Source organism: Hemiscyllium ocellatum, chromosome 34 (assembly GCF_020745735.1).
Source record: "Hemiscyllium ocellatum isolate sHemOce1 chromosome 34, sHemOce1.pat.X.cur, whole genome shotgun sequence".
In the NCBI taxonomy this organism is placed as follows: Eukaryota; Metazoa; Chordata; class Chondrichthyes; order Orectolobiformes; family Hemiscylliidae; genus Hemiscyllium; species Hemiscyllium ocellatum.
Genome location: NC_083434.1, coordinates 8,826,928 through 8,843,533, shown reverse-complemented (window position 1 = coordinate 8,843,533; position 16,606 = coordinate 8,826,928). Strand labels below are relative to the sequence as shown.

The 16,606-nt window shown below is 41.4% G+C and overlaps 1 protein-coding gene across 3 annotated transcripts in view; it reads right to left on the bottom strand.

Moving 5' to 3' along the window:
* Positions 1–16,606, bottom strand: part of LOC132832127 (F-actin-uncapping protein LRRC16A-like) — a 458,164-nt gene that overhangs the window by 32,335 nt on the left and 409,223 nt on the right. For all 3 annotated transcript variants that reach the window (XM_060849857.1, XM_060849859.1, XM_060849860.1), the window contains exons 31-33: positions 14,449–14,660; positions 12,261–12,367; positions 3,342–3,765 (exon numbers count right to left, since the gene is read on the bottom strand). In XM_060849857.1, coding sequence (XP_060705840.1) covers positions 3,342–3,765; positions 12,261–12,367; positions 14,449–14,660 — 743 coding nt within the window. The remainder of the gene's footprint in view (positions 1–3,341; positions 3,766–12,260; positions 12,368–14,448; positions 14,661–16,606) is intronic.

Below are 16,606 nucleotides of genomic sequence, written 5' to 3'. Positions count from 1 at the left end.
TGCCCACCAGGCTCTCTCGCTAAGAGGCAAGCCCCTGATTCTTCCAGAAACCCAACCCACGGTGCTGCATGGCTACAGTTCCTTGGACTGTCTCACTGAATGATTCTACACTGGGTAAACTCTTGATGATAAAGGATGGTTTACCTGCTTATGTGAGAGACTGAATCAATGAGAAGATCCAGAGCAAATACAAAATTTTTAAAAATGCTCAACCCCTGATGTATTTACAAATCAATAGACAATCAACAAATTTGTTGATTCAATAAGTTAAGTAAAACCCTTTGAAAGATTTTGGATTCTTGACATCTCCTTAGAAAAATTAAACATGTATAAGGAATGTAAACTGCTCGGGCTTGCTCCCCAGTGACCATGTGAGGGATGGAAGAAAGAACTCGAAATCCAGGAGTTAAACAGTAATTGCAATGTTAAACAGTAGAATGAGTTACCAACTTGCAGCAACAGAAGAATATCTAGTGTGCAGCCAATGTATAACTGAAACAAAAACACATGGAATTGTCAGTCTACCCGTGATTGACTGTCACAAAAACCCAAACAAACAAAAGCTTTTGGGCTATAGTTGTAAAGCATTACCAGCCTTGTTATTGCTTAAACTGCGTTGCAAAAGGATGCATGGTAGTCTCACTGGAGCCTGTGAGATTGTTCAAGGACATTTACACATTCTGCTGACAGTGCAAGACAAAGAAAAGGCAACTGCTGAGCTGTGAGAAATTGAAACAAAAAATCTACACATATCATTGTGGAAATCAATAGATTTGGAAAGAGAAAGGGAAAGGAAGTTTCAAAACTTGTAGAGATTTTTTTTGGTTCCGCAAGAATTACCCTTATACCCTGAAGTGTGATCTTCAAAATATGATAGCTCTGCTTATAATCAAATTCATATTTCTAACTGAAACAATATCAAGTTCATATTTGTAAACTGAAGTCAAATGAATGAGGAATAAATACTTTTATGAGATATACTGGCCCAAAGTTTCCAGAAGAGCTTGAGAATTATCCACTTACCTTTTGTGCCGGTGTAGCGAACCTCTGGGCCAATAGCCTTTCCAGGTAAAGCCACACAAATGAGTGTGCAATGCACAAGGGCAGGAAGGAGAGGATTCACATACAAACCACCCTTACCATTTCAACAGGGCAGCATCCGAGGAGCAGTAAAATCGGCGTTTCGGGTAAAAGCCCTACATCAGGTATTTCTGATGAAGGGCTTTTGCCCGAAACATCAATTTTCCTGCTCCTCGGATACTGCCTGAACTGCTGTGCTTTTCCAGCACCACTCTAAGCTAGACTCTGGTTTCCAGCATCTGCAGTCATTGTTTTTACCATTTCAACAGTAAGTGCTGCATTCTGTGATTTAAAGATCCTTCAGCCACTTTAACGGCAACTGAGAGAAGGTAAGTGAGTAAGTTAAGTGTGAGGCTGGGATGGCAGCTGGGTGAGAGGGGTAAGTAGATAGGATGGCAGGTGGGTAAGTGTGTAGGAAATTAGTGCATCAGGTGGGTGAAGGGGATCTGGTTACAGTTGATCAAGTGGAGTAGGGAGCCAAGTGGGCAAGGATAGGATGGCAGCTGATTGGGTGAGTGCTTAGGACAGATCAAAGCATGGGGTTACGGGTTGGTTCTGGGATTTTGAATTAAGGAGTATATTTGGGATGTCAGTAATTGTTCAGGGTAAGTTTCGGCTTCTTAGTGGATTTCCTGTGGATTCTGAAAATGTGTTGTTGGAAAAGCGCAGCAGGTCAGGCAGCATCCAAGGAACAGGAAATTCGACGTTTCGGGCATAAGCCCTTCATCAGGAATTTTCAGCTCTGATACTCCAGCATCTGCAGACCTCACTTTTTCCTGTGGATTCTGCCAAGACTAGATTTCTGCACAGTCCTGATGCATAGGTATTGTAACAACTACCTTCTGACCAGATAATCTGTTCCTTTGATTTACGAGTTATCAGAGCATGAAGTAATTGTTTACGTTTACTGGCCTGAATCTTTGTGCTCTAGATACATGCAATGCCATCAGAAACCTATTTGTCTATACAGCAACACAGTCCACGACTTAACCACTGAATCTGCTTTCTTCCTGACCGTGGACTCCAGCTAATTACAACAATGGAAGAAAAATGGTATTTGATCAATTGTGTCAGTCACTCTGCTCGGGCAATTCATAACAAACCCCACTGCCATCATGCAACCACCCCCCCACCCCTCACCAAATGCCTTGTACATTCCCTTTTTTCAAATGTTGCTTTTAATCTTTTTAGTGGGCGACACGGTGGCACAGTGGTTAGCACTGCTGCCTCACAGCGCCAGAGACCCGGGTTCAATTCCTGCCTCAGGCGACTGACTGTGTGGAGTTTGCATGTTCTCCCCGTGTCTGCGTGGGTTTCCTCCGGGTGCTCCGGTTTCCTCCCATAGTCCAAAGATGTGTGGGTCAGGTGAATTGGCCATGCTAAATTGCCCGTAGTGTTAGGTAAGGGGTAAATGTAGGGGTATGGGTGGGTTGCGCTTTGGTAGGTCGGTGTGGACTTGTTGGGCCAAAGGGCCTGTTTCCACACTAATCTAATCTAATCTGTAATGGTTTCAGCAAAGCATTTCAAATACCAACAGCTGTCTCCACAAAGGCAATTTTCTCAACTTCTTCCATTACTATATATGAGGATTTTAAATTTGTATGCCCCTTGTCACCAACTCTTGAACCAGAGGTGAACCATCCCTGACAGCAGGTTGACACATTTTATTAGGTATGGGACTCTGGAAGGAGTAAACATATTTTACTCTTTTTAAAATTAGTACTGCTACAAAGTGCACGTTTCTCTGTGTCTTTGTTAATTTTTCCTCTAAATCACTCAGGAGTCCATTCATGTATAATTATAATGTCATCAGACTCTGTTAGTTATAATTACTTGAATACTTTAAAAGATTACTGCCAAAATTCCACAGGACAAGGATTGAACATGCTTATTCCGACCTAATACGTTTATTCAGAGGATGTGTATACTTGGGGGTTGGTTAGCTCAGTGGCAGGACGGCTGGCAGAGTATGCCACTGCACTGGTTGAGGTTACCATGAAAGCCCCTACTTTTTGACCTCACCATTGCCCGAGGCACAGTGACCTACAGATTAAAGTCACCACCATCGTCCATCTCTCTATTAAGTGAGACTGTGGGACTATGATGACCTTGCCCTTACCTGACTTGTACTGCTTCTACATTTACTAAAAATTAATTTAGGCAAGTACTATGAAGCAAATTGCAGAGGTTTTTTGAAAATGATTGTATATATGAAGGTAATGAACACATTGTCATAAATAATAGTATACATTTTTAATTACCTTTTGTACAGCAGCCCGTTTTTCTTGTTTAGCCTTGAATTCAGCTAGGAGTCCACTGCCCATAACTTGCACCCCATACCAACGGCCTCCTTGTGGGCTGCTCTTGCTGTCCAACCTCTCGCTCTTGCCCGAATCCTCAAACACTGCATCCACAGAATCGGGTGTTTTATGTTCGTCTGGGTGTTCTGTGCTGCCATTTTGTTCCACCGGCTTTGAGTCCCTCCTAGTTAGGTCTGTGGCTGGGCTTTTCATAACTCCTTTGGGTGACGATGGCTCTTCTGGAACAATCACAGTCTGTGGCCTTTCAGTTTTACTGGATCGAGACTTGATTAAATTTAGGAAACTTGATTTTTTGGAGTCCTTCCTCTTTTTATCTTCTGGATCACCAGAATCCAGGGACTCTGAGCTTCTAAGTGAGAGTCTCCTAAAAATATGACATTTGAAAAAATTATTTGTAAGTTGATAAGTTTTCAGTAGGTACATTGAGTTTGTGTTTAGACTCAACCAGGTGACCTTGTGCTTCAAGTCACTAAAGTGTCATATACTGGCAGGGAAATTTGCTACAACTGCTTGGGAGGATTTAAACTAGTAAGGTGGGACCCAGGGAGATAGTGAGGAATGAGATCGATCTGTGACGGGTACAGCTGAGAACAGAAGTGAATCAAACAGTCAGGGCAGGCAGATGAACGCAGGGCATGGTTAGGAACGTGGGACTGGGATATCATTGCAATTACAGAAACATGGCTCAGGGATGGGCAGGACTGGCAGCCTAATGTTCCAGAATACAAATGCTACAGGAAGGATAGAAAGGGAACCAAGAGAGGAGGTTGAGTGGCATTTTTGATCAGGGATAGCATTACGGCTGTGCTGAGGGAGGATATTCCTCGAAATACATCCAGGGAAGTTATTTGGGTGGAACTGAGAAATAAGACAGGGATGATCACCTTATTGGGATTGTATTATAGACCCCCAGTAGTCAGAGGGAAATTGAGAAACAAACTTGTAAGGAGATCTCATCTATCTGTAAGACTATTAGGGTAGTTATGGGAGGGGATTTTAACTTTCCAAACTTTCAACTGGGACTGCCACAGTATAAAAGGTTTAGATGGAGGGGAATTTCTTAAGTGTGTATAAGATAATTTTCTGATTCAGTATGTGGATGTACCTCCTAGAGAGGGTGCAAAACTTGACCTACTCTTGGGAAACAAGGCAGGGCAGGTGACTGAGGTGTCAGTGGGGGAGCACTTTGGGGCCAGTGACCATAATTCTATTAGCTTTAAAATAGTGATGGAAAAGGATAGACCAGATCTAGAAGTTGAAGTTCTAAATTGGAGAAAGGCCAATTTTGACGGTATTAGGCAACTATTTTCGAAAGCTGATTGGAGGCAGATGTTCGCAGGTAAAGGGGCGGCTGGAAAATGGGAAGCCTTCAGAAATGAGATAACAAGAATCCAGAGAAAGTATATTCCTGTCAGGGTGAAAGGGAAGGCTGGTAGGTATAGGGAATGCTGGATGACTAAAGAAATTGAGGGTTTGGTTAAGAAAAAGAAGGAAACATATATTAGGTATAGACAGGATAGATCGAGTGAATCCTTAGAACAGAATAAAGAAAGTAGGAGTATACTTAAGAGGGAAATCAGGAGGGCAAAACGGGGACATGAGATAGCTTTGGCAAATAGAATTAAGGAGAATCCAAAGGGTTTTTATAAATATATTAAGGACAAACGGGTAACTAAGGAGAGATTAGAGCCCCTCAAAGATCAGCAAGGCGGCCTTTGTGTGGAGCCACAGAAAATGGGGGACTTACTAAACCAATATTTTGCATCAGTATATACTGTGGAAAAGGATATGGAAGATATAGACTGTAGGGAAATAGATGGTGACATCTTGCAAAATGTCCAGTTTCAGAGGAGGAAGTGCTGGATGTCTTGAAACGGTTAAAAGTGGATAAATCCCCAGGACCTGATCAGGTGTACCCAAGAACTCTGTGGGAAGCTAGAGAAGTGATTGCTGGCCCTCTTGCTGAGATATTTGTGTCATCGATAGTCACAGGTGAGGTGCCGGAAGACTGGAGGTTGGCAAACGTGGTGCCACTGTTTAAGAAGGGCGGTAAAGACGAGCCAGGGAACTATAGACCGGTGAGCCTGACCTCGGTGGTGGGCAAGTTGTTGGAGGGAATCTTGAGGGACAGGATGTGCATGCATTTGGAAAGGCAAGGACTGATTAAGGATAGTCAACATGGCTTTGTGCATGGGAGATCACATCTCACAAACTTGTTTGAGTTTTTTGAAGAAGTAACAAAAAAGATTGATGAGGGCAGAGCAGTAGATGTGATCTATATGGACTTCAGTAAGGCGTTCGACAGGGTTTCTCATGAGAGACTGATTAACAAGGTTAGATCTCATGGAATACAGGGAGAACTAGCCATTTGGATACAGAACTGGCTCAAAGATAGAAGACAGAGGGTGGAGGAGGGTTGTTTTTTAGACTGGATGCCTGTGACCAGTGAAGTGCCACAAGGATCGGTGCTGGGCCCTCTACTTTTTGTCATTTACATAAATGATTTGAATGCGAGCATAAGATGTACAGTTAGTAAGTTGGCAGATGATACCAAAATTGGAGGTGTAATGGACAGCGAAGAGGGTTACCTCAGATTACAACAGGATCTGGATCAGATGGGAAATAGGCTGAGGAAAGACAGATGGAGTTTAATTCAGATAAATGTGAGATGCTGCATTTTGGGAAAGCAAATCTTAGCAGGACTTATACACTAAATGTTAAGGTCCTAGGGAGTGTTGCTGAACAAAGAGACCTTGGAGTGCAGGTTCATAGCTCCTTGAAAGTGGAGTCGCTGGTAGATAGGATAGTGAAGGCGGCATTTGGTGTGCTTTCCTTTATTGGTCAGAGTAGTCATGTTGCAGCTGTACAGACATTGGTTAGGCCACTGTTGGAATATTGCGTGCAATTCTGGTCTCCTTGCCATCGGAAAGATGTTGTGAAACTTGAAAGCGTTCAGAAAAGATTTACAAGAATGTTGCCAGGGTTGGAGGATTTGAGCTATAGGGAGAGGCTGAACAGGCTGGGGCTGTTTTCCCCGGAGCGTCGGAGGCTGAGGGGTGACCTTCTAGAGGTTTACAAAATTATGAGGGGCATGGATAGGATAAATAGACAAACTCTTTTCCCTGGTGTTGGGGAGTCCAGAACCAGAGGACATTGGTTTAGGGTGAGAGGGGAAAGATATAAAAGAGACCTAAGGGGCAATTTTTTCACGCAGAGGGTGGTACGTGTATGGAATGAGCTGCCAGAGGATGTGGTGGAGGCTGGTACAATTGCAACATTTAAGATGCATTTGGATGGCTATATGAATAGGAGGGATATGGGTCCGGTACTGGCAGGTGGGACTAGATTGGGTTGAGATATCTGGTCTGCATGGACGGGTTGGACCAAAGGGTCTGTTTCCATGCTGTACATCTCTATGACTCTAAGTAGTCCTAGGAGAGTTAAGACATAATGTCAACCTGTCTGCATTTGCTAGCTTCTAGCCACTGGTTAGAGAACTAAAAGCAGAACTGCTACTCACTCTGTTAATCAACAGATTTTGTGTTTTATAACTTAGAGAGAAAGCCAAACCACTCTTCCATTCCCAAGTACAGAGGAACCTCTAATATCCGGCATGCAATTATCCAAATTTTGGATTATCAGGACAAGATCGCAAAGTCCTGATGCTTGGCTAAACTGCGTTATCCGAACAATTATCTGAACATCGGATTATCTGAACAAAATACTCCCTGCCTGCGTCTTTTGGATAGTCAAGGTTCCTCTGTACTTAAAATCTGTTCTGAGGAAGGGTCACCATAACAGAAATATTAACTTTTCAAAACAAAGTCTTCACAGCTGCTGCCAGACCTGCTGAGCTTTTTCAGCAACTTCACTTTTTGTTTTTGACTTACAGCATCTGCAGTTCTTTGTAGATTTTGCAAGTGAAAATATTGGTCACTTTGATTGATTTGTGAGTCAATGAAATATGTTCAGAAGTTACAGAATACATGTATTTTAAATTCTTCAACATTACACTAAACTACATTTTTAAAAAATGTAAGTTTATAGGAAAATGAAATACTGGCTTATTTTATTCCAAATTTATGAATCAGTATTCATCAAAACATTGGATAACAGCATTTTTGAGAATCAAGGGGTTTACCAGTTGATATTTCTAGCCAATTTGATGACTTGCACTGTAATATGAATTCAAATAACTACCTTACATTTTCATCCTGATTTGTATTAATTGTAGAAACCATTGCAATGAGCAGACATATGGTGCATTCCCCCGTAGTTATAGAGTCATAGAGATGTACACCATGGAAACAGACCATTTGGTCCAACCTGTCCATGCCGACCAGATATCCCAACTCAATCTAGTACCACCTGCCAGCACCTGGCCCATATCTCTCCAAACCCTTCCTATTCATATACCCATCCAAATGCCTCTTAAATGTTGCAATTGTACCAGCCTCCACCACTTCCTCTGGCAGCTCATTCCATACACGTACCACCCTGTGTGTGTAAACATTGCCCCTGAGGTCTCTTTTCTATCTTTCCCCTCTCACCCTAAACCTATGCCCTCTAGTTCTGGACTCGTACTTATAGTGGAATTCTAAAGGGAGTGAAGATGCCAAAGAACAAAGTGCAAATTTGGCAACTTTGGTAGCATCTTCCTCATTTGACATTTTTTATTCACTGGAGGTAGGTAAAAGTCATGGCAATAAAACAGGTACCTTTGAATTATGCTGCAATTTAACTATGGAGAAGATTAGATAGAATCTTGAAAATAAAAAGTGATTACATACTCTCAAGTTAATGCCCCTGTGTTGCCTTTGTTTTGGATTCTAATATTATTCTGATGCTGGTTTGAAACAATTAGGGAAAACTGCTGTCTTCTTCCCTAATATGCATTCTTCTGTTACAAATGAATCCCCAAGATGTGGGGGGAAAAAAGCAAAACATCAAAATATGCCATTTTCTCACTTGTGTACTAGGAAAATACTAACTGTTCCACTTCAGGCTACAGGCAGACTACATTTAAATTTAAAATAATAAATGACTGGCAGTACCAGCTAAGAAAGGGAACAGAGGTAGGAAGAGAAAACATTTTTTATATGGGAGTGGAATTATAGGCACATAATATAAACAATCATGTAGCTTGTCTGCAAGGTAATCACATCATAATACAGAATGGAAATTTAAGAGACATTTAACTAACAATACCAACCAGATCAAAATATTGTGGGGGAGAAGCATAGAAGTTATTCGAAACTGCTGCCTTGCGGAGTATCAATTCTGTTTGCAAAAGAAACAGCCTCACATTTCCCAGCCAGTGCCCAAACTAGCGAAAGGGTAATTGAAGAGATTCTAAAATCCAAACTTTTTTCACTTTGACTAGACTTAATTTCAAGTTTTGTATCAAAACAATAACAACTTTTAGTAATGCAGCATTATTAAAATATGGAAATGTTCCAAGACGTTTCACAAGAGATATATAAAACAAATTATGACACTGAGAACTTTAGATCACATCACCAAAATCTTGCTCAAGTGCATAGGTTTTGAGAAGTGTCTTGGAGGAGGAGAATGAGTTAGAGAGGAAGAGAGGATATTCCAGAACTTGGGGTCTAGGCAACTGAAAGTGTGACCATCAATGAGGGAGGTATTAAAAATCAAAGGAGTTCATGGGTTAAAATTAGAGCAACACAGATACCTTGAAAAGCTGTGTGGCTGAAGAAGATTGTAAAGAGGTGAGGCCATACAGGACCAATTCAAAGGAAGAATGAGAACTTTAAAATCAAGACTTTGTTTAATCAGGAATCAATAAATGAAGAATTAATAAAATATCTTATGTATAGAGTCAAGGATTTATACTCAACAAGAGAATACATTCTTTTCACAGAAGGCTCTGGGTGTCTCTAAGAACTCTATTTCCTGTCAGAGGTGGACCTTTGATAGAATATTGAAGAAGGTGGATCTAATAAAAATGCTCGCTGAATCCTGACCAAAGGAAAGCAAATTTACATAATCAGATCTTACTCAAATTTACTGCAGCTAATGTCATGAAATGAAAGACAACCAAGATCAACAAATAGTACATGTGATTAAACAGTTTGATAACTAGAATTGTCAAGGACAAGTTCACATTTCTGTTATTACTGCTGGCACTTGATAGCAAAACCAGAGCTCTGATCATTTGCAAAAGCACCTGTCCTACAATTTGAGGAATCTTTCACTGGAAATACAAGTGTCTTGTGATTAAAAAAAAATGTTAGTATTATTCATGAAATTGGATTCCAAAGTCAAGTTAAAAGGGTTTTGGTTTTCAGTACTGTGAAGATTTGATCAGTTTCTTTTCAAAGAAGGATCAGAAAGTAATTTGGAACAGTGAACCAAAGACAGCCTAAGAAACCATATGACTTAAGTTAAAAGACTCAACAAGATACCTTGTGAGCTGAAAATGTGTTGCTGGTTAAAGCGCAACAGGTCAGGCAGCATCCAAGGAACAGGAAATTCGACGTTTCGGGCAAAAGCCCTTCATCAGGAATGAGGAAAGTGTGTCCAGCAGGCCAAGATAAAAGGTAGGGAGGAGGGACTTGGGGGAGGGGCGATGGAGATGTGATAGGTGGAAGGAGGTCAAGGTGAGGGTGATAGGCCGGAGTGGGGTGGGGGCGGAGAGGTCAGGAAGAAAATTGCAGGTTAGGAGGGCGGTGTTGAGTTCGAGGGAATCGACTGAGACAAGGTGGGGGGAGGAGAAATGAGGAAACTGGAGAAATCTGAGTTCATCCCTTGTGGTTGGAGGGTTCCCAGCGGAAGATGAGGCGCTCTTCCTCCAACTATCGTGTTGTTATGTTCTGGCGATGGAGGAGTCCAAGGACCTGCATGTCCTTGGTGGAGTGGGAGGGAGAGTTAAAGTGTTGAGCCACGGGGTGGTTGGGTTGGTTGGTCCGAGCGTCCCAGAGGTGTTCCCTGAAGCGTTCCGCAAGTAGACGGCCCGTCTCCCCAATATAGAGGCCCCAAGGGATCCTTCCATATCCGCCACAAATTCACCTGTACCTCCACACACATTATCTATTGCATCCGCTGCACCCGATGTGGCCTCCTCTATATTGGGGAGACGGGCCGCCTACTTGCAGAACGCTTCAGGGAACACCTCTGGGACGCCCGGACCAACCAACCCAATCACCCCGTGGCTCAACACTTTAACTCTCCCTCCCACTCCACCAAGGACATGCAGGTCCTTGGACTCCTCCATCGCCAGAACATAACAACACGACGATTGGAGGAAGAGCGCCTCATCTTCTGCCTGGGAACCCTCCAACCACTAGGGGTGAACTCAGATTTCTCCAGTTTCCTCATTTCCCCTCCCCCCACCTTGTCTCAGTCGATTCCCTCGAACTCAGCACCGCCCTCCTAACCTGCAATTTTCTTCCTGACCTCTCCGCCCCCACCCCACTCCAGCCTATCACCTCACCTTGACCTCCTTCCACCTATCACATCTCCATCGCCCCTCCCCCAAGTCCCTCCTCCCTACCTTTTATCTTAGCCTGCTGGACACACTTTCCTCATTCCTGATGAAGGGCTTTTGCCCGAAACGTCGAATTTCCTGTTCCTTGGATGCTGCCTGACCTGCTGCGCTTTAACCAGCAACACATTTTCAGCTCTGATCTCCAGCATCTGCAGACCTCACTTTTTACTCGAAGATACCTTGTGAGCCAACTATTGCTTATTGCTGACTTGAGCTTCTATATCATATAGAAAAAGAGTTGGCCAGCGCCTACAAGCAGGCTGCATCATCTAGAAGAAATGATCCATTACTGCAGATGGGAAGGGTTTAGTTTGTAGAATTTCTCAGGATAGAGCTGGAAAGAAATCTTAAACAGTTTTAGCAGCCTTAAAGTTGTCAAAGTCAAAGAAAGGTTATTGCAATAGCTCGTCTGTGTATCTCAAAGAAAGAAAGATAGAGAGCCTCACATTTGGTGAAGGTGCAGAAAATGACTAAAAGGAAATGCTTGCAAACTTCCCCAGTTGAGTAAGAAATTAATGAATGAAGATTTGAGTGATATTTCACTGGGTATGACTGACCGTAAAAGATAACGTTGGGAGAAAGGATTAAACCTGATAATGATAAACTCCTTCAAAATGCCATAAATATTTGTACCTTCTTAATTTTTCTTTTGTATCATTACCTTATGTTCTTTTGTTGAAATATGTGACTTTATTCAGCGAGTGACCAACATAGCAGCCAAGTTGCCTATCAAACCATGAAATTCTCTCTGGAATCTAACTTGAAAAGCATGCCATCAGGAGGGATTATGGCAACCGCCATTTGGCAAATCATTGGTAAAAGCAGAGGCTCAATTCAAATCTCTTTTTGAAATGCTCTGAGGAATTTGGAAAAAGAGGTTTGGCATTTGTTTTCTTAATAGTTTGAGGAAGGACGTCATTCAGCTTGGGCTGAAGCCAATTATTTGTAGGGCCAATACGTGAAAAGGGAAACATGAAAACTTTACTGCCTGGATCAGTGTAAACAACTATCAGTATAGCATTTAATATCAAAATGAGTGTTGTGTGATATGAGTTTTCACAAGTTCAGGCATGGCTAGAAATTCTGAATAAAAGATCAGCAAATGTCAGAGAGACTCTGCACATAATGTAAAGACATAGAAGTCACACAATTGTTCAATCTAAGCTTGTTCATTTGAGCTGAATGATTCATAACTACTTCAATTTGATGTAGAATTTATAATTATACCATCAAGAATTAAAAGTATGCCAATTAATATTTATTTAATTCAATTTGTGTTTTAATCCATTACTTTCAACACTTAATGGTATCACATGAAGTCATGTCACTAAAATATAAAAACTTACTTTGATTCCATTCGTGTTACCTTCTTGGTGAAAAATTCATCCACCCCCTCATCAATTCTACTCATAAGGCCATTCTGTTCACCCTCCTGCGAATCTGCTGTGGAAAGCTGACAAAGAAATTCATTGTTTTAATTTTAGTTCAGAAATATTTACCTTCCAGAAGGTAGGAACAAATTATAGCAGATGCTGGAATCTATGCAAGGCATTTTTTTCCCAGAATGGTTTATGCAAATCCAGTTGTAAAACTTCAGCCTGTGATTCACAAGGTTCAGGGTCATTGTCTACAAACTCAGCTACTGTTCGAAGTGCATGTTTTGCCAGATTTTCGCCAAAGTTGCTAAATGGGAGACCACCATAGACTAACTACCGAGTCTTAAAAGACATACAAAGAATAACATGGGTCCATTGTTCGACAATGTGCAAGTTTAATCATTTGTAAGAGATGGCCACCTATTACAAAAGAAACCAATAAGAATAAAACTAGATGCTGATTACCTATTGCGGTATTTGATACATCTCCACTCACTTTTGGACTATAGTTCAATTGCTATGCACAAATTAAACGTCTGCATTCTAGTGGAAGGTGAGAATGAGGGGAAAGAACAATATCTGGGATTGTCCTTTTTAAAAATTCACATCAATATTTAGGCATGGATGAGCATGGTCAATCTATTGGATTATTTGCCAAATCCACTGTATACACACTTTGGTCCTGAACCACAGGCTAACCTTTTGACCAAAGGTGGAAAAAGAAAACTTGGACTGACAGAAAACAAAGCAATTCACCTTAACCAGGTGACATACTAAACTGTGCGGAGTGAAGCTTTAGCTATGTAGACAAAAGGACAGTCACACAGGATTATGTTACTGGAAATTAACCCAACAATATTACTGGTCTGTTGAACCCACACAGAGAAATGAGGACCAAAAGGAGCCCAAATCTAGGAAAGACATCTCGGAAGACATTTGCTTTTGAAGTATGAACCTCACAATTGTACATGGTTGATAATAAGAATAGGTTGACTCAAGAATTAACTTCTAAGGTGACTGTAAAAATATCATGACATCCCCAAGGCACTACAGTATTAACTTGTATAACTGGGTGGTCATTCACTGAAATTACGGTCAGCAGCAGATGATAGTTCTTGTTGCATCAATCATAACCTGTATGATTTCACAGATCATAAGAAAGGATGGATGAGGAAAGTTCAGACAACCAGAACAATTTATTTTCATGGGAGATGGTATTAATCATGACACAAAGTAAACTGTTTCTCAGTTAGAGTTATAGGCTTTGAATGTGGGTATGATTAGTTACTGGAGAAAGAAAGTCTGGCTTTGCAATTCTTGTCCTACTCTGAGATTGCAATTGCAGTAGTTGATATGCGTCAGTGAAACCTTACTTACTGAAGTGCAGCTATCTCATCTTTTTGGTTTTTTTTTTACAGTCTCAGGAGGAGAACTTCAGTCTGAGCATGGCATTACTTACCCTCCATGTTTGCCTTCCAACAGTTTGGTCTGCACTGTATGGCTTCTTTGCATTTTAAGTTATGCTGGAATCCAAGGGGACTGTCTATTAGTGTTTGAGAGCAACTGGGGTTGTACAGGTACTCTGAAGTCATCCAAAAAAATCCTTTGACACTGAGCACGCTACACCCTGGAGCTTTTTGCAATTTAAAACAATTATAGAAAGTACCAAGTATTTGTAGAATCATAGCAACCAAAATCAGTCATTAACTAACCTGCAAGTAATTCATGATCTCACTAAATAAACACTGATGTGGACGAGGAGTTCCTTCTATCTTTTGTCTCTCAAGGTGAGGAGACACTAAAATCTCAAATAAACATCTCATAAAAATAGAAACCTTTAAAGATCTATAAAGTATCTACTGATTAAGATATATTTCCTGCAATTAACATTCCAATTGCTTTTGCTACTTTGAAGTCATTCTTTTTGAATACTGTTACCACTGAGGTCTACAGAGAGCCTCATTCTGTACAGAGAATGTCATTCTACCATGAAACTACTTTTCAGCTTACAACTACTGCCCTGATAATATACACTGCTATTAATGACCACAGAAGAAGAGTTGCACTGTGCTGATATTGGGCACAACTAATCAGTGGTCTTAAATGAATACGAAATTCAACAGAATGAGTTTTGATCCATTGAACATGAAAGACTTACAGCTGTCTTGCTTGGTGGTAACTTCTTGTTCCTCTTGGGTCGAGATTTTGTATAATGCTCCAGTTTCTTTACCTCTTCTGAGGGTAGTTCAGTCATCATACTGCTGGGCCGTGATGACCGTTCTTGCTTGCTGTAAATACTTGAAGCAGGGGTTGAGTCGTCAAAATGGACTGGGATCTCCTCCAGGGCCCTATCCAGGTCAAATTCCATTTCTGCACAGAAGAACAGAATTTACTATAATAATAAATAACATGAAAACAATTTTATGTTGTTTTATTTTGCAAGTGTTTTATTTTTCATAGAAAATAAATCTGACCAAGTGCACAAAGAGGCAAATATTGGCAATGGAGAACATTTTAAAAGTGAAGTAAAACTTTAGAGCCAGCCAACAGTTAGCTACAAGTGAGTGTAATCGCCTATCAGTGAAGAAGGGCTCATGCCCGAAACGTTAATCCTCCTGTTCCTTGGATGCTGCCTGACCTGCTGCGCTTTTCCAGCAACACATTTTCAGCTCTGATCTCCAGCATCTGCAGTCCTCACTTTCTCCTATCAGTGAAGTTTGATGATCCAAGATGCAATTCCTTTTATTCATTCACAGGATGTGGAGCTTGCTAGTTAGACAGGCATTTATTGACCATTCCAGGTCAGTTAAGAGACAACGACATGGATTTGAAGTCACATGTAGGTCAGACCAGGGCAGCAATGTCCTTCCCCAAGGGACACTGGTGAACCAGAATCTTCATTCCAGAGTTCTACTGAATTCAAGCTCCATCTGCCATGGAGGGTTTCAAACCTGGGTCTCCTGAACACTGCCTGGATTAATATGCGAGCGATAATACCACTGAGGAACTGTGCTGCTTCATTTTGACAAACAGTTACAAGGTGATTGCTATCTGTGATGCAAAAAGAACTACAAAGTACAGGTATCCCCCACTTTTCAAATGTTTGCTTTATGCCAACTCGTTTTTCTGAAAGAACTACTTTAGAACCTGTTTTCTCTAACCGAAAGAGGATTTTCACTTTTATGAGATTAGATTCCCTACAGTATGGAAACAGGCCCTTCGGCCCAACAAGTCCACACCAACCCTCTGAACAGAAACCCACCCAGACCCATTTCCCTACCCTTTACTTACCTCTGACTAATGGACCTTTCACTATGGGCAATTTAGCATGGCCAATTCATCTAACTTGTACATCTTTGGACTGTGGGAGGAAACTGGAGCACCCGGAGGAAACCCATGCAGACACAGGGAGAATCTGCAAACTCCACACAGACAGTTGCCCGAGGCAGGAATCGAACCTGGGTCCCTGGCGCTGTGAGGCAGCAGTGCTAACCACTGAGCCACTGTACTGCCTTTTAAAAAAAAGCATGCACAGCAAGGGCAGCACCACCAAGCGTCTTCAGCATCAAGCCGTCATAACTTTGAACTATGCCTGTGAGCACCTGTGCTTTATCGCGATTTATTTAGTGTATCCATTAGCAAGATGTGTCCTTAGGTATCCTGTACCTCCCACCACCCCAACCTTCAACTGCCTCAACTATATGTTAATGTTAGTTTAGGTTTTTTGTGTTATTTGGTATGATTTGGTAAGTTATTTTTTGGGTCTGAGAATGCTCAAACATTTTCCCGTATAAATTAATAGTAATTACTTCTTCGCATAATGCCATAGGAACGCTCTACTTTCAGATAGTGGGGGACTCCTATAATTGGACTTAAATGACCATAGTTCAGAAAACCGTTCAAGTGGGAGGATTGAAAAGGAATGTGGTAGTGATAAAGAACTATATAATCAGTTCTATTCAGGTTACAAAGTTAAAAATCACACAACACCAGGTTATAGTCCAACAGGTTTAACTGGAAGCACTAGCTTTCAGAGTGCTGCTCCTTCATCAGGTGGTTGTCATGATTATTCAGGTTATGCTGCCTGCATAAAGACATCTCCTTGCAACTGGAGAACACCTTTGGAGTCATAGCAGAATGGTGGGGATTATCTTTTCATGGTGCATGAAAGAACCAATAACATTATTAATGAGGTAAAAGTTAAAAGTAAGCAAGTTAAACGTAGGGCCTCCCACCCACCGACTTCTGTAACCTTACACCAGCAGAGCGAAATCAGGTAAGCTTTCTTTTCTCTTTCATTTCTTAGTAAGGGACAT